Source organism: Mobula birostris, chromosome 7 (assembly GCF_030028105.1).
Source record: "Mobula birostris isolate sMobBir1 chromosome 7, sMobBir1.hap1, whole genome shotgun sequence".
Taxonomy (NCBI): domain Eukaryota; kingdom Metazoa; phylum Chordata; class Chondrichthyes; order Myliobatiformes; family Myliobatidae; genus Mobula; species Mobula birostris.
In genome coordinates, this window is record NC_092376.1 from 65,357,343 (window position 1) to 65,376,184 (window position 18,842).

The window sequence follows — 18,842 nt, forward strand, 5'->3', positions numbered from 1 at the left end:
TGGCTGCAACTGGAGATGAAGTTTATGACTCCACAATCTCTAAGACCTTTGCACAAAAAGTTATTTATGGAAGAGTGGCAAGGAAGAAGCCATGGCTAAAAAAAATCATATCCTTGCCTGTAAGACTTTGCAAAGCATCACTTAGAAGATGCTGTAAAGATGTGGAAGAAGATCTTGTGGTCGGATAAGACTAAAGTGGAACTTCCTGGCTTCAACACTAAACGGTATGCGTGATAGAAATCTAATACTGCGCATCAGTCAGGTAACACTATCCCTACTATAAACAGGGGCGGCGCTAAGGTGGTGGTAGCTGGTGCTATAGCACCACCAGAAATTACAATAGCACCACCGTAGCACCACCAAGAAACTAACTGAAATTAGTCCACTCTACACTTCTGCTTATTCATTCGTTGCCGATGTCTTGCCGTTGCTATCCTCAGATCAGTTAAGCTGATCTAAAATTACTTAAGGTGGTGATGTCACTCATTCTCACTCACGCGAGAGATTGACATCCAGGCGCAGATCCATGGTCTCGCGAGACTAACGGATGCCACACACACACTCATTGTGCTTTTACAAGCTAGCGTGGGCCTGGCACGTGCATTATTTTAGCCGGCATGAAAAATGGATCGATTTTTAGTGAAAAATGACCTCATCCAGAGGAATCAGTGGTGTCTCAGCTTGAGCCTGTCTTAATTGAAAGCGACATGCAGAAAGAAGGAAGTGGGGATGAAGACGACAGCAGTTCATTGAAGGAGTGTGAAGGCAAAGTAGAGGAATAAGAAATAGAGCAGGATTTGGAAGAGAACATGGATGAAGCTGCTCTTAGTGCTAGTGGGAATTCTGTTAGTGATGTTAGCCAGCAGCCTGAGGAAGGACCCCGTCGGCTAGCATTGAAAAAGTACCCTTTGCTGCTCACAACGGTTTGGCAATCAGCAAAGGAGTTTTATTTGTGGCTGGTTTGACTAGCTGGACTATTTGATCACGAAGGATACTACGTTCTGCTTCGCAAGCAGGCATTTCCTGTGTGGAGGACATGGGTTCCATTCTGAGTCTACCTTCACTGTCACCGGTTACCGCAACTGGCGGAAAGCTACAACAGCTTTTAAAACCCACCATGTAAGTGCAGCTTATAAGTTTGCTATGGAGGCAGGGGCTGAATTCAGATTGAGAAAGCAAGACGGTTCAAGATTGGGAAAAATGCTTGATAAAGGACATGCAAAGATTGTCCAAGAAAATCATGAGTATATGAGAGCAGCGGTTGAGTCTCTACACCATGCTGCGTGCCAAGGCATTGCCCAGCGAGGACACCAGGAGGATGATGGATCTGGCAATAGGGGAAACTTTGTTGAGTTGCTCATTGTAATTGGACAGTGTGATAAGACTCTAGCTAAAAAAATAGAGGACAATCCTGGAAATGCTAAAAACACCCATCACGATATCCAAAATGAAATTATGGGTATTATGGCAGATATGGTCAGACGTCAAATAAGTGCAGAAATCAAGGAGGCTGAATATTTTGCCATCATGGTGGATGAAAGTAAAGACTTTCGTAAAAAGGAGTAAATTCAGCGGTGGTGCGGTATTTGAATAACGGAACAGTGCTTGAAGAATTCTTGCACCTCACTCCAGCAGAAGGATTGGACGCAGAGTCGCTTCTTAAAAGCATTGAACAGACACTCGCCCTGTGTGTTATTGAAAAGAACGCGTGTATAGGTCAGTGTTATGACGGGATGGCAGTGATGTCTGGGTGCAATAACAGGATACAAGAGAGGTTCAGGAAAGTGGTCCTGCAGGCATTATATATACACTGCCATGCTCACAGACTTAACCTTGTTTTATTGGATGTTGTGAGCAATGTACAACAAGCGGGTGAGTTTTTTGAAACTGTGCAGCTACTTTACAACTTCTTTTCAAACTTTGTTCCCCATGAACTTTTCATGAAGAAACAGAGAGAACTGGAATCAACAGCACCGCCCGTGGAGTTGAAGAAATTGTCAGAAACACGCTGGGCATGGCAGTATACAGCTTTGTGGGCTATAAGGAAATCATTCCCTGCCATTCTAGCTATACTACAGGATATTATGGGTCAACCAAATGCACGGAGGCCACAGCTGTAAATGGACTGATTGACGAGCAGCTTGCTTTACTTCTCACTCTGTTTGAGGATTTAGTTCGAGTCACCAAGTTCATGTCAGACCTGCTACAATCTCCCAGTTTGGAGCTTTCATCCACTGTAGACTTGGCTCAGTCTGTTATCGATGCACTCTCAGCAAAACGGGGAGAGGAATCATGGAGTGAAATTCAGGCAAGAGCTAAGGACCTGTGCTTCAAGGCCGGTATACAGAGCAGACCACATGAAAGGAGACAGGCCCAGCCATCCCACCTACATGATTTTGCTGTTGAGGTCCAAACTGAACGCACAGTGGTCACATCCTCTGATGACCTTCGCAAGCACTGTTTCTATCTGGTTATAGGTAGACTTCTGACTGAAATGAAAAGACGGTTCTCAGTTGAAACTGGGGGTGTTCTGACTGGAGTCTCAGCACTGAGTCCCAAACACAAATTCTTCCCAGACAAGAACTGTCTTTGGCCAATGGCCCAATACTATGGAGTGACTGAAGTGAACCTGACTGCAGAGCTACATCAGGTTCGCCATCTGCTGGAAACAAAACAAAAGCAAGGACCGACAGTGAATGACACAGTGGAATTTCTACCTCTAATGAGACCCTACCATGATGCATTTATAGACTTATACAAACTGATCTGCATATCACTGACTCTGCCTGTTACATCTACCTCATGTGAACGGAGTTTCTCTTGCCTCAGACGCCTCAAAAACTACCTAAGGAATAGCAGTGGCGATGCACGAAACAGCATCTTGTTCCTGTTGGCCATAAACAGCCGGAGGACCAAAGCACTTGACATCCAGAAAATCATTGATGCTTTCGCCACCAATCACAACAACAGATGGATTGTGCTTCCCTGAAAACATCGATGGTGAGTACAGTTAATTTTTTAAAAATTTGGGCCAAGACTAATGCTGATTATTATTATTATTTTGTGGTGGATACCCCATAGTCCTTATGTTTCCTGCAAATCCCAAAATATTACATTTACTGCTATTAAGCCTACTGGTTTTGCTTAGAATTCCAAGCGGTGATTCTGTTGATTTTTGTTTTAAATTCAATAGCTGAATTAACTGAGGCATTGCATGGTCAGAGTATGATTTGTCCAACTCCTGGTAAAGCCTTTGTTGTTTGCCTTGATTGACTTTAATAATGGTGTATCTTTTGGCATTGTCTGTCTATGTAATGCGAATAGCAGTGGATATTGTGGGTTAGTGTTATGTATTTCAGTTGAAAAGCACGTATTTGACGCTGATTGCAGGATTGGTGCGTGATTCACGTTGTGCGCTGTGGGTCGGATGCTCTGTTGGTTTGTTTGTTTATGCTCTGTGTAGCCCGGGTTGTCTCTGATGCTGTTAACACTGTCACAGTTCATTTCTATATTAGATCTATAAATTGCTATTGCTTGTGAATCAACAGAGGCATTTATAGTAGGTACATAATGTTTGAAACTGACTTTTGAACGCCATGCGTCTGGTCTTGCGAATACCTATTACCATACAGTACATCTCTCAGCACCATCACTGAATAATTCAGCCCCACTGTAGCACCAGCAAGAAAAAACCTCTGGCGCCGCCACTGACTGTAAAGTATGGTGTTGGTAGTGTTGATCTGCCTCTCCACCAGAGGCCTTTAGGTTCAGACCCAGAGAATAACTGTTAAATACAGTTTACTTAAGAGTACATAGTGTTTATTAGCAAGCTTGCGTTTTCAGTTGGCAAAACAGAGTCCCTGTTCTCCAAGCTTGGGAAAATCTTCAGCCAGTTGAGCCCCTGAGTACGGTCTGGCCTGCTGTTAAAAACATTCCTCATCACATACATACTCTGATAAGGGTGCACAGTACAGTTTCTCATGCAATAAAGATTTCTTTGTTCATATATTATTCTCACAGGACAACTTGTCAAGCTGCCAATAAGTCAGTTAGGTTTTAGCCCTTTTAATTCAGCATATAATTCCTCATTCTCTCCTTTTGTCATTCCATGACAACTAGGATCATCAATGTTGGGGTAGTTGTACATCTTAATTTTCATATTTGTGTAAGAAGGGTGGATAGAAACCCTTTGGATTAGCCGAATGGCTTTCTGCATCATCATAGTCTCTGTCCTCATCACTTGCACCTCAGTCTCTCTGAGGTCCCCTTTCTTCTAGTGGGACTCTTCATATAAATATCCCTGTGGGTGTAGGGCAAAAGCACCAGCTGACAAGGGGCCATACACATCAGCAAAGTGCAATAAGTATGAGTACTCCTGCAATGATGATAGCATAATGTAGCAGTATACCGCTCCATCCTACGAAGATGCCACTGAAAGGCCACAATCCCCCTCTTGAGCTAAAGCCATGTAGGTTGGCCCTAATTTTCTGTATTTTATTTACCTCCTTTTGAATGTGAACTGAGAGAGAGGTAATGTTTTCTGATTCATCTGGGATGAAGGTGCAGCACTCTTGTCCTATAACGGCACATGCATCTCCTTTTTCAGCCAGAACAAAATCAAGGGCCATTCAGTTCTGCAAAACCATCTGTCGTAGTGCCATCATTTCGGCAATTATGGTCCTCACCTGATCCTGGACACCATCCATGGCCCTTGTGGTAATATTGGCCACCTCCACCAAAACTGCGGCCAGGTTGATGTTTTCCTTTGAATTGCGGGCCGCCCCGTAGAAAGGGAAAGCTATCATCCAGAAATGCTCTGGTTGTGAGATTCCTTGCTTTTGCCACAGGAGGGACAGGTGCTGGACCAGGGTTTTCAGCATTCACATATGTGGTACAAGGTAGGACAGGAAACAGCATCCCATCCAATTTCTGCTCTCTTGTTGGGTGTCCCATCGGCTAGCTGTCTCTCCTGGGAACCACAAGTAGGCCCTTTCCCCACAAAGTCATTGAGCTCTGTTCAGGGGGCGTGGTGGTTTGGCCATTGTATAAATAGCACAAGTGTTATTGCCCAGAAAGTAAGTCCCCTTACCTTTGAAATTACAGTAGCAGATAGTATTTTGCTGGTTGGTCAGATCTGACAATGATGGAGTGCCATAATGTCTGTTCTCTCCATCAGATGGCTTTTTCCGGGAGGTGGGGGGTAACAAATGTACCAACCATTAAAGCAGTGGCATCCACAGTCTCCAGTCACATCACTGGTGCAAGTTTCGGCCTCACTAACCTGAGTGGCATTAGAAAAGGCCCAGACTGACAGTTGTTCACTGCTGTTCAGTGGAATGGCTATTAAGGGAATCCCTATCAGCCCATGGGGAAGAATCGCTGCACACACTCAGCATGCAGATGAGTTAGTTTTCCCGACATAACTATAGCAAAGCGACAGGGAGGTATTTGGCTTGGTTACTTCAATACAAGTGCTTAAGATTACAAGTATAGACAGTAATAGCTTAGTCATGAATGCACACGTTTGACGTGTCCTAGATATGTCCATTTCGGAAGTCCTTGTGGCTTGACTGCCGTCGGAGTGGTCAGTAACACTTGGTGGGGTCCTTTCCAGTGAGGCTCAAGCTTCTTTCTAAGATGGTTCTTTATGAGAACAAAGTCTAATGGGCAAACTCGATGTTCATTTTCCAGTTCCTCTCCTTCCCAGTGGGCCTCCTGCACCTGCGAATGCAAGACCTGGAGAGATTTGGTTAGTGCCAGGATATACCCGATAGTTTCATTCAACATTTGACCATGCTATGGGGATGCTTTTCAGGAACAGAGACTGGAAATATGGTCAGGATTGATGGGAAGATGAATGCTGTGAAACACAGAGAGATAAAAACCTGCTAGCCTCTGCCAGAAGACATACACTGGGGCAGAAGTTTGTCTTTCAGTAGGACAATGACTTAAAGTGCACTGCCAGAGCAACCATGGAGTGGATTCAAATGAAGAAAATGGATATCCTTGAGTGGTCCAGTCAGAGTCCTGACCTAAACCCAATCGAGCATATCTGCAAAACCTCAAGATTGCTGTCTACTATCACTCCCCAACTAACTTGGCACAACTTGAGCAATTTTGAAAGGAGGAGTGGGAAAATCTTGCTCTATTATGTTGTGCAAAGCTAATAGACATTTATTCAAAAAGACCTCTGGCTGTAATAGCTGCAAGAGGTGGTTCAACCAAGTAGTGATCAAAGGGGGGTGAATATTTTGAACTGCAGACATTTCAGTTTTGAATTTTTAGTTTTTCATGCTTTACAATTTTCCCTGTTGGGCTCTATTGCGGAAAAAAGAAGAACATGAGATTCACAAATAAAAATTCTCAGTTAAATTGATCAAAATCCCTGGTTGTAATATTCATTTACAAGAACAAAGGGTTGGGGACTGAATACTTTTTCAACGCACTGTATCTTGGCATCTAGACTGTCATGCCTCTGAAGATCCTGAGTGTTTCAAACAGATCAATTAGTTCTTCTAAACCTCAAAGAATATAGATCTTTAGCCACCCATGACAGCAGAACACTCTCATTTCAGAATCTAGCCTAGTGTATCATTTTTAGATCGCTCCCTCTGCCAACGTACCTTTTATTGAAATTTGTGCAATCAGCAGCAAGCACCACTAAATCTATTCTTTGAAAGAAATGAAAGCCATTGATAGAATGCTCAAAACATTTGAGTTGGGAATTGTTCCCCAAGTTCTTCAGTAACATCCTGGGATGAAATAACTGGCTACAAACAGACAATGAATCCAGCCAATGATCTTCCCTCTGTATCTACTGATTTCAGCATTAGTCAAACCCTGTGATGCTGCACATTCCCAAAGTACTCTTCCTCTCACTTCACCTCTGAAGTTCTTTCAGTCACAGTTTAACCATGATGCCAGATTTCGATCTGAAATGCTGACAGTTCCATTCACCCTACAGATGCTGCTGGACCCACAGAGTTCTCCCAACAGTTGCTTGTTGAACTGACAAGTAGCACAAAACATTTAGAAAATATTTTATGGAGATACTAGATTTTTAATTACCAGAGATACTTGCTCTCAATTGCAATCCAGCAAAATATACTAAACAATATTTTTACATCAGTAGGTACCAGAATCAAAATTACCAATGATGCCTCTGCATGTAAACAAGAAGCCAATATTCAAAGGGTGAGCACCTCAATCTGCCAAGTATTCCTAGCATTTTAGTTTTTAACCTTGGATAAGCCACATTTGGCTGATGATGACTTTATAAAATAAAATGTACTTTAGTATTTCCACAAAATAAAGCATGTAAAGATATTTTTTCATGTTTTTTACTTTAAACTCATTGAGTAAGAATATCAATTTGAGCTAAACATAGTTAATTTTATAGTTCAGACTTTAAAAGAATATACAAATAATTCCAAAAAGTAAAGCTACATATCAATAAACTATAGAAATATTCAGCATAAAAAGCTTCCACACTATGTATTTTGTACACATTTGCTGAAAAAAGATCTGTGGAGCTGTCCCTTTCCTTGCTATTGAATGGTAGTCCTAAGGATTATCACATCTCAAATTTTCATCAAATGTATTTTTGTTGCACTTAGTGTTTCTGCATCTATCACGCGTTTGGGCTGCCAAAATTTTCTATTCCATATACCAAGTAACTTCAATGCATCCTCACGCTTATTGATCTTCTGCTGTAAGACAGAGGCCCTTCCTAATTGCCCTGTCCAGATTGGTTCCTTCATTCGATTTCAACCACAATTCTCTTCGCAATAAAACCTACTATATCTTTCTAGATAAATTATTCAGTCACAGAAATGTCTTTATAAACTTCCTGAGTAAATTAACTAGTGTGATTATATATTTCCTTTGCTGCAGTGATTAGGTCACTTTTAGAATCATAGAGTCATAAAGAAGTACAGCACAGAAACAAGCCTTTTGGCCCATCTAGTCCGTGCCAAAACCATTTAAACTGCCTACTTCCATCGACCTGCACTGGGAGCATAGCCCTCCCTCCATGTTCTGTGTACGATAAAACTCTACTGGGATAACCCTTAACAGTATAATCAGTTGATCCTCGATTTTCTCACTTGCAGAAGCCAGTCACTTCAGATTAACAACAACATCTCCTCCACAATCTCCATCTGCACAGGTGCATCACAAGGCTGTGTGCTTAACCCCCTGCTCTACTCACCTTACACTTATGACTGTGTGACTAAGCACAGCCCCAAAGCCATATTCATGCTTACCGGCGACACTACTGTTTTAGTCCAAATCAAAGGTGGTGATAAATCAGCATATAAGAAGGAGATTGAAAATATGGCTGAGTGGTGCTGCAACAACAACCCCTCTCAATGTTAGCAAGACGAGAAGATAATTATTACCTTCAAGAGGGTGAAATCAGAGGTCCATGAGCCAGTCCTCCTCAGAAGAGGAGAAGGTTAGCATCTTTAAATTCCTTGGTATTATAATTTCAAAGGACCTATCCTGGGCCCAGCACATAAGTGCAATTATGAAGAAAGCACAGCAGTGTCTCTACTTCCTTAGGAGTTTTCAAAGACTCAGCTTCACATCTACAATTCTGACAAACTTCTATATATATGTGTGGTGGAAAGTATATCGACTGGCTGCATCAGAGCCTGGCATGGAATCGTCAATGCCCTTGAACAGAAAATCCTACAAGCGGTAGTGGATACGGCCCAGTCCATCATGGGTAAAGCCCTCCCCATCATTGAACATATCTACATTGGAGCATTGTTTCAGGAAAGTAGCATCCATCATCAGAGACCGCGCCCCCCCCCCCCCCCCCCCACCAGCCAGGTCATGATCTCTTCTCACTGCTGCCATCAGGAAGAAGGTACAGGAGACTTAGGACTCATACCACCAGATTCAGAAACAGTTACTGTCCCTCAACCATCAGGCTCTTGAACCAAAGGGGATAACTTCACTCAACTTCACTTGCCCCATAACTAAAATGTTCCCACAATCTATGGGCTCGTTGTCAAGGACTCTTCATCTTATGTTCTTGATATTTATTGCTGTTTATTTATTATTATTATTTCTTTCTTTTTGCATTTGTGTAGGTTGGTGTCTTTTGCATGCTGGTTGAATAGCCAAGCTGGTGTGGTCTTTCACTGATTCTATTATGGATTTATTGAATATGCCCACAAGAAAATGGTGTATACGGTGACACATATGTACTTTGATAATAAATTTACTTTGAACTTTGAATAGCAGTATAAAGTACTCAGTTTTCTATACATTTCTAGGATGGCAACCCTACTCTTATATTCTAAACCTCAACCAACAAAAACTGTATCATATGCTTTCTGAACCACATTTTCTACCTGCCCCATGAGCTTTGTGGCCATGAACTCCAGAGATCTTATAATCTTTGACATTTCTCTGTATCCTATATAGTTGTTGTATCTTCTCTTATAATTGGATTCCCTATACAATAGCATTGTCGCACAATATTTGCATCCTTCTGCCATCTCACTTTTGATATTTCTCTTCATACAGCTTCCTTCTATCTTATCAACAGCATGCCCAATTTTTGTATAATCTGCTAATTTATCAGTCATGCTTCACATTAAACTGTACATCATTGATATATATCAATATATATATAATAAAAGCAATTAGTGTTTTGCCCTACCTAGGCAATATAATTTAAATTATTAAAATAATCATCAACACTGCAGCTGAGGCAGATTTGAATTGAAATTATCATCTTATGCCATCACCAATAGTGTGATCATTGCCAACACTTCTTCTTACTTTCTCAAAAACTCAGTCAAGTTAGTCAGGCACAAACTATCTTTTCCAAACCTACAATAACTGTTAATTAATCTATATCTTTCAAAATATTAACAAGATTAGCAACACCAGCATTGACCAAGTGGATTGACTCCACTTTTCCTTTATCAGTGGCTCTGCCTTATACAAAAGATTTGTCACAATATCAGATGGGAGAAATATCATTTTATCTGCTTTGTATAACTTCAATAATGCACGTTCCTCAAACCAAACAGCTGGGGCTGAACTCTTGTTATAAGTTTCAAAAAAAAGCCTGTGTTCAGCATTTGAAGACATTGTTGATTTGATTCAGTGAAACTCATCAATGAAACAAGAACAAATATTGCACATACCTCAAAACGTTCCCATTGTTCATGCAATTTTGTTTGCGGTTCTCCTTCTGGTTCGTCAGTTTCTTCCTCCCCTCTTGACAGTATTGTGTCTTGTTCTGTCCCAACTGGCTACAATAAAAAAAGGATTAAGAAGTTCCTTTAATACATATATACTTATGGTTGTGTTCTGCATGGAAATATTACTCCATACACATCAGAGTTCACAGATTAGATAAAGCGTCAAACTTAATAAAATGCATAACCATCTATTGCTTTCTTTAAAATTCATAAAGAAAATCCAAATGTTTGTTCAACACCTCCTTTGATATCATCTAGGCTATATAAACCATAGCCCATAAATGTATATAAATACAAAATATTTCAGTTTCTACAATACAAAAGTATAAACAAAAAATGCTGGAAATACTCAGCAGGTCAGGCAGATCATGTGGAGAAAGAACAGCGGTAACAGTTTTGATCAATCTTTGTTAGACTTGTACAATTTTGTAAAAGTACAAATGCTATTAATTCACCAATTATTTTTCACTTAATTTTCAAAAAATTCAAACTCCAATAACCATTTTATCATAATCTCTAATTTGATGTTTGAAATATGGTAATTTCAAACAGACAGATGGAGTTGAAAAATAAAGTGGCCCACTATTCTGTTGTATGAAAAACCTCCAGTACAAACACTGTATGCCTGTCACAAGCAGATGAAACTTTATGATACGTGGGGCCTGCACAAGTGTAGGAAACCACATATCTGTCAATTTGCACCAACATCCTTTTATTATATTCAGCCAAATCTATATTGACAGTATCTTGTACATACAAGGAAATTAATATAAATTATCTACGATGAAGTACAAACTTTATCACATCCTTTCTACCTTCATACATAGCACATAGAAATCTACAGCACATTACTGGCCCTTCGGCCCACAACGTTGTGTTGATCATGTAACCTACTCTAGAAACTGCCTAGAATTACCCTGCCGCATAGCCCTCTATTTTTCTAAGCTCCATGTACCTCTCTAAGAGTTCTTAAAATACCCTATTGTATCTGCCTCCACCACCATTGCCAGCAGTGCATTTCACGCACCCATCACTCTCTGTGTGAAAAACTTACCCTGACATCCCCTCTGTACTTACTTCCAAGCACCTTAAAATAATGCGCCCCTGTGTTAGCCATTTCAGCACTGGGAAAAGGGCTCTGGCTATCCACATGATCAATGCCTCTCATTATCTTACACACCTCTATCAGGTCACCTCTCATCCTTCATCGATCCAAGGAGAAAAGGCCAAGTCAACTTAACCTATTCTTGTAAGACATGTTCTCCAATCCAGGCAACATCCTTGTAAATCTCCTTGGCACTCTTTCTATAGTATCCACATTATTCCTGTGGTGAGGTGACCAGAACTGAACACAGTATTCCAGGTGGGGTCTGACTAAGGTCTTATATAGCTGTAACAATACCTCACAGCTCTTGAACTTAATCCCATGGTTGATGAAAGCCCAACACACCATATGCCTTCTTAATAACACTGTCAAACTGCGCAGCAGCTTTGAGTGTCTTATGGACATGGACCCTAAGATCTTTCTGATCCTCCAAGCTGCCAAGAGTGTTATGATTAAGACTACTTCTGTCTTCAAATTTAACCTACCAAAATTAACCACTCCACACTTATCTGGGTTGAACTTGTCAGCCCAGTTCTGCATCCTATCAATGTTTTGCTATAACCTCTGACAACCCACCAGACTATCCACAACACCTCCAATCTTTGTGTCATCAGCAAACTTACTAACCCACCTTTCTACTTCTTCACCCAGGTTATTTATAAAAATCACAAAGAGAAGGGGTCCCAGAACAGATCCCTGTGGAACACCACTGGTCACCATCCTCCATGCAGAATATGAACCATCTACAACCACCCTTTGTTTTCTGTGGGCAAACCAATTCTGGATCCACAAAGCAAGGTCTCCTTGGATCCCATGCCTCCTTACTTTCTGAATTAAATTCCTTACTGAAATCCATACACATTACATCCACTACCCTACCTTCATCAATGTGTTTTGTTACAACCTCAAAGAATTCAATCAGGCTCACAAGGCACGACTTGCCCTTGAAAAAACCATGTTGACTATCCCTAATCAGATTATGTCTCTCCAAATGTTCATAAATCCTGCCTCTCAGGATCTTCTCCAATAACTTGCCTACCACTGAATTAAGACTCAGTGGTCTATAATTTCCTGGGTTATCCCTACTCCCTTTCTTGAACAAGGGAACAACATTTGCAACCCTCCAATCCTCCAGTACTTCTCCCGTCCCTATTGATGACGCAAAGATCATTGCCAGAAGCTCAGCAATCTCCTCCCTTGCTTCCCACAGTAGCGTGGGGTATATCTCATCCAGTCCCAGCGACTTATCTAATTTAATGCTTTTCAAAAGCTCCAGCACATCCTCTTTTTTAATGTCTATATGCTCAAGCATTTCAGTCCACTGTAAATCGTCCCCACAATTGCCAAGGTCCTTTTTCCTGGTGAATTTGCTACAAATTTTTAAATAAAGCTTAAGATATTTCTGGATCTCTAGTTATATACATTGTCCTTGCTGATACATAATGGTATAAATGGTATAAGACTGGTACTGTATAAAAGACCCCAAAGAAGCTTTACTTTATACACATTCTGAACAATCTGTTTATTATTTAGCATATAATTAAATAGCCTCAGTACCTTAATCCTTTTCCTTCCTTCTTGGTTATTGTTTGGCTCATGTGGTAGTAAAATGTCAATAGCCATGGATTATCAAGTTTATTTTCATCATTTAAGAAGTAGTGTAACTAATTATGATTTAACCACATCATTTTATGTTATTTCCATCACTCACACTGATTGCTTAAGAGTCATAGAGTAAAAGTCTCTTTGGACCATTTAGACCATGTCAAACTATTACTCTGCCTAGCTCCATTGACCTGCACCTGGACCATAGCCCTCCACAGTTCTCCAAACCGCTCTTAAATATTGAAATCAGACCCACATCACCACTTTTGCTGGTAATTTATTCTATACACTAAGCACAATCTGAATGGAGAAGTAGTCCTTCATGTTCCCCTTAAACATTTCGCTTTCACCCCTAACCTAAGACCCATAGTCTCACCCAAACTTGATGGAAAAAGCCTGCTAGTGTTTACCCGATCTATTCCACTCATAATTTTAAATAACTCTTATCAAATATCCCCCCATTCTCCTCTGCTCCAGGGAATTAAGTCTTATGCTATTCAATCTTTCCTCATTACTCAGGTCCTCAAGTTCTGGCAACATCTTTGTAGATTTACAGCATTTTTTAAATCTTATTGATACCATACTTGTAGGTAGGTGACAAGAACTTCACACAATACTCCAAATTAGTCATTACCAATGTCTTATACAACTTCAACATAACATTCCAACTTCCATAGTCAATACTTTGATTTACGAAGGCCATCATGCCAAAAACTTTCTATATGACCCTATCTACCTGTGATGCCACTTTCAAGGAATAATGGATCTGAATTCCCAGATCCCTCTGTTCTGCTGTACTCCTCAATGCCCTACCACTTACTGGTTTGTCCTCCCAAAGTGCAACACCTCACACTTGTCTGTAATAACTCCCATTTGCCATTTTTTAGCCCATTTTACCAACTGGTCCAGATCCCTCTGCAAGCTTTCCTCGCTGTCCACTACACCCCCAATCTTGATGTCATCCACAAACTTGTTGAACCAGTGTTAGACACATGGGTTTTGACTGAAGAAAAAAATGGCTGGTGTTGATTAGCACTTAAGTGCAAGCATGGTTATTAGGTGTATCAGAAATCAAACTTATAAAAAATTAGTGAAAACAACTAAAAGGAAATTGCCAATATTTACAAAGTGATATGCACGTACCAGAAAACACAATATATAGCTCCATACTATTTTTACCCAGTGTGAACTCCAGGCAGCTCGATCTCTCTCTTCCACTGAGATTGAAGAGCTCTTTTAAATCAACACCAGGATATAGCATCTTCAATCACTAACAAAGTTAACTTAAAATTACACATGAATTAGAATATGAAACACATCATAATGTAGTTACAATCATACATACAACATTTAGATTACATTATGAGAACACTCTTTTATTGTCATTTAGAAATGCATACATGCATTAAGAAATGATACAATGTTTCTCCGGAGTGATATCACAGAAAACAGGACAAACCAAAGACTAACACTGACAGAACCACATAATTATAACATATAGTTACAGCAGTGCAAAGCAATACCATAATTTGATGAAGAACAAATCATGGGCACAGTAAAAAAAGTCTCAAAAGTCCCCAAGTCGATCGACTCCCAATAGCAGGTGGCAAAAGGGCGAAACTCCCTGCCATAAACCTCCAGGCACCATCAACTTGCCGATGCCTTGGAAGCAGCCAACCACAGCCAACACTGAGTCCATCCATCCAAAAACTTTGAGCCTCTGACCAGCCCCCCCAGATACAGCCTCCCAAGCGCCATCCCCTGCCGAGAGCCTTCGACCTAGCCCCGGCCGCTGAAACAAGCAAAGCCGAGGATTTCAGGGCCTTCTACTCCGGAGATTCCGGTTACCACACAATAGCAGCGGCAGCGAAGCGGGCATTTCAGAAGTTTTTCAGATGTTCCTCCATACTTTCACATCCGTCTCCATCAAATCAGAATTGCGCACGGTCCCCTACTTTTACACATTTACACGTTCTCATTACAAAAGAAATGGAATATTCCACCATGTATGGTGGGAAAGGCACTACAAAGCCAACCCTATAGAATACATTATAAGACTACAGCTAACCCTATGGAATACATTAAAAAAAATATACTGGGGGAAGATACTGTAGTGGACACACTCAGTTGCAAAGGTAGGAGTGAGTGTGTGTGTGTGTGTGTGTGTGTTTTGTTTATAAAGGATGCCTTTACCGAGCATTCTCTGTCACAGCCAGTTTGCCACATTGTCATCTAGGTCACTGATATAGATGACAAACAACAATGGACCCAGCACTTATCCCTGCATCACACCACTATTCACAGGCAACCATCTACTACCACTCTCTGAATTCTTCCACAAATCCAATTTAAATTTACTACCTCCTTCTGAAGCCAAGCGACTGAAACTTCTTGACCAAGAAGGACCTTGTTAAAGGCCTTGAAGACTATATCCACTACCTTTCCTTCATCAACTTTCCTCGTGACCTCCTCAAAAACCTCTGTAAGATTAGTTAGACATGACTTTCAAGCACAAAGCCCTGCTTACAATCCCTAAGCAGTCTCTGTTTATTCCAATACTTATATATCTGGCCCCTTAGAATGCAATCCAATAATTTACCCATTACTGACATCAGGCTCACCAGCCTATAATATACCAGCTTATTCTGAGAGCCATTCTTAAACAACAGAAGAACATTAGCTATCCCCCAATACTCCAGCACCTCACGCGTGGCCACAGACGTTTAAGTAGTCCCTCTGGTAAGACTCCTGCAATTTCTGCACTAGCCTCCCACTACATCTGAGGAATCACTTTGTCAGACCCTGGGGATTTATCCACCCTAATTTGCCTCAAGACAGAAAGCACCTTCTCCTCTGTAATCTGTATATGGTCCATAACCTCACTGCTGTTTTGTCTCACTTCTATAGTCTCTGTGTCCATCTCCCGAGTAAGTACAAATACAAAAAATATTTAAGATATCCCCCATCTCTTTTGGTTCCATTCATAGATGACCACACAGATGTTCAAGAGGACTAATTTGGTCTCTTGCTATCATTTTATTTTTAACATATCTGTATATACCCTTGGAATTCTCCATCACCTGGTCTGCTCTAGCGACCTCTTGTCTTCTTTTAGCCCTCCTGATTTCCCTCAAGTGTTATCTTGCTTGTGTGAAACAAAATGCTTAATCCAAATGTATATACATATACACTGCCAGTATGATGGGAAATAGTATACTGCCTCTGCAAATGTCTCCAGTGTCCCCTCGCAAGCCAGTATTCCAGGATTGACTTCTATGTTGCACAGTCCATGTGATTTACATATCCAACACAATACTTACAGAAGAGACACTATTCTGATCACTACCATAAGAAGAGATTCCCATGTGAGCAGATTAAAGGTTCAAGGATGCATTCAAAGCATCATCCACACCTACCTGAATTCTCTGACTACTGACCACCTCACAAATAGCCCACCTGCTTATTCCTTCAGCCACCACCTGTCCCTTCTGTGTAAGTGTCTCAGTCACTATATAGGAACCATTAACTACTCAGAATCCAAACAAAAGTGTGAAAGTACATTATATTTGATCCCAAGGGACTTCTGAGAAGGATAATACATTTCCAGGGTACACCTGTTTCCCTACTCTAAATTAGGATATGAGATGACTGTAAGACAGTAAAGATTTAGTTGAAATAAAATGAAATATAAGAAACATAAAGATACAGCCTCATCCCAATTTCTCTACATTAGCTCCTCACACTTTCTCCAGACAGAACTGGTCTTCACCCTCAACAATTTCTCCTTTGGGTACTCATACTTTCTCCAGACTCAAGGGGTAGCCATGGCACACCTATCGGCCCAAGTTATACCTGCCTTTTTGTTGGCTATGTAGAATAGTCCATGTTCCAAGCCTTCCCTGGTAATACTCCCCAAGTCCTCCTTCACTATATATACAACTTCACTAGTGCTGCATCATGCACCCATGCTGAACTCATTAATTTCATCAACTTGGCCTCCAATGACCACCCTGTACTTAAGTTCACTTGGTCTTTTTCTGACACCTCCTTCCCCTTTCTTGATCTCTCTATTTCTGTCTCTGGAGATAAACAGTCTATTGTTACCTTTTGTAAACCTACTGATTCCCATGGCTGTTTTGCCTCAAACTCTTCCCACCCTGACTCCTGTAACAATGCTCTTCTCAGTTCCTTTGTCCCTGTTACATCTGTTCCCTAGATGAGGCTTTCCTTTCCAGGACATCAGAGATGTCCTCCTTCTTCAAAGAATAGGGTTTTCCTTCCTCCACCATAGATGCATCTCTCACCAGCTGCACCTCCATTTTCTAGACACCCATGCTCACCATATCTCCTGCCGCCTTAACAGGGATAGTTTCTCTTGTTCTAGCCTACTGCTCCATGAGCCTCTGCATCTAACACATCATACTCTGCAACTTCCACTATCTCCAAAGGGATGATATCACCAAATCGATCTTAACCTCTTTCCTTTTCTTTATCTCTGCTTCCCGCACAGATCACTCCCTCCATGATTCTCTTGTCCATTCATCCCTCCCTACTAATCTCCCTCATGACACTTATCCCTGAAAGCAGCCAAATTGCTACATCTGCCCATTCACCTCTTCCCTCACCTCCATTCAGGGCCCTAAACAGTCCTTCCAGGTGAGGTAATACTTCACCTGTGAATCTGTTGGGGTCATCTATTATATCCAGTGCTCCTGATGCAGCCTCCTCTACATTGATGAGATTTGTCATAAATTAGGGGACTACTTTGTCGAGCACCTCCGCTCCATCAGCCAAAAGTGGAATTCATTAACCCTAATCATATGTCTTTGGAATGTGGGAGGATAGCAGAGCACCTGGAGGAAACCCAAGCAGTTATGGGGAGAACATATAACTCCTTACAGACAGTGGTGGGAATTGAACTCCAGTCCTACAACTGGTGCTATAATAGCATTATGCTAACTGCTGTATGATATATATTATGAACTGATGAAAATGTCACCAACCATGTTAATTCCTATTCCCATTCCCATTCTGACAAACAACACCTCATATTCTGTCTGGATAGCCTCCAACCCGATGGCATAAACATCAATTTCTTCTTCCTGTCAAAAAGTTTCCCTGCCCCTTCCCTCTTCTATTTCCTTCTCTTGCCTTTTATCTCTTCTCACTTCTCCCTGGTGTACCTCCTTCTTCCCTTTCTCTCCTATCAGATTCCTTCCTCACCAGCCTTTTACCTTTCCCACCCACCTGGCTTCACCTATCACCTCCTCACTATCCTCTTTCCACTTCCCCCACCTTTATATTCTGGCATCTTCCCTCTTCCTTTCCAGTCTCAGCATGAAGCGTCGACTGTTTATTCATTTCCATAGTTTCTGCGTGACCTGTTGAGTTGTTCCAGCATTTTGTGTGCGTTGCTTAAGATACAGCTTGAGTTTGTTCTGGCTAAATTTAAAATAGACATGAACAGGATTACTGAACAATCAACCCTGAATTGCTGCCAATAATAATATCAGCCCTATCTCTTTGGATTGTAAAAATAGAATTGTGTGCCTGCATCTGTACATCTAGGAAAGAATCCATATTTATCTTGACATATCAACTGTCTGGAAAACTAAAAGAATGTCTGTGCCTCAGATAAAGGAAAAGATGAGTTCCCCATGATGGGATCTAAATGAGATAGAGCCTGCCTTGCTTCTACATATTTTAACAACTGTAAGGGAGGATAAATAAATTGTTAGCACATTCTCATCAGTTCATAATATATATCATACAGCAGTTAGCATAATGCTATTATAGCACCAGTTGTAGGACTGGAGTTCAATTCCCACCACTGTCTGTAAGGAGTTATATGTTCTCCCCATAACTGCTTGGGTTTCCTCCAGGTGCTCTGCTATCCTCCCACATTCCAA

The 18,842-nt window shown here is 41.1% G+C and overlaps 1 protein-coding gene across 6 annotated transcripts in view; it reads right to left on the reverse strand.

Moving 5' to 3' along the window:
- The window catches only part of dlg2 (discs, large homolog 2 (Drosophila)), an 823,880-nt gene that overhangs the window by 599,057 nt on the left and 205,981 nt on the right, over positions 1–18,842 (reverse strand). For all 6 annotated transcript variants that reach the window (XM_072263309.1, XM_072263307.1, XM_072263311.1 and 3 more), the window contains one exon: positions 10,167–10,274. In XM_072263309.1, coding sequence (XP_072119410.1) covers positions 10,167–10,274 — 108 coding nt within the window. The remainder of the gene's footprint in view (positions 1–10,166; positions 10,275–18,842) is intronic.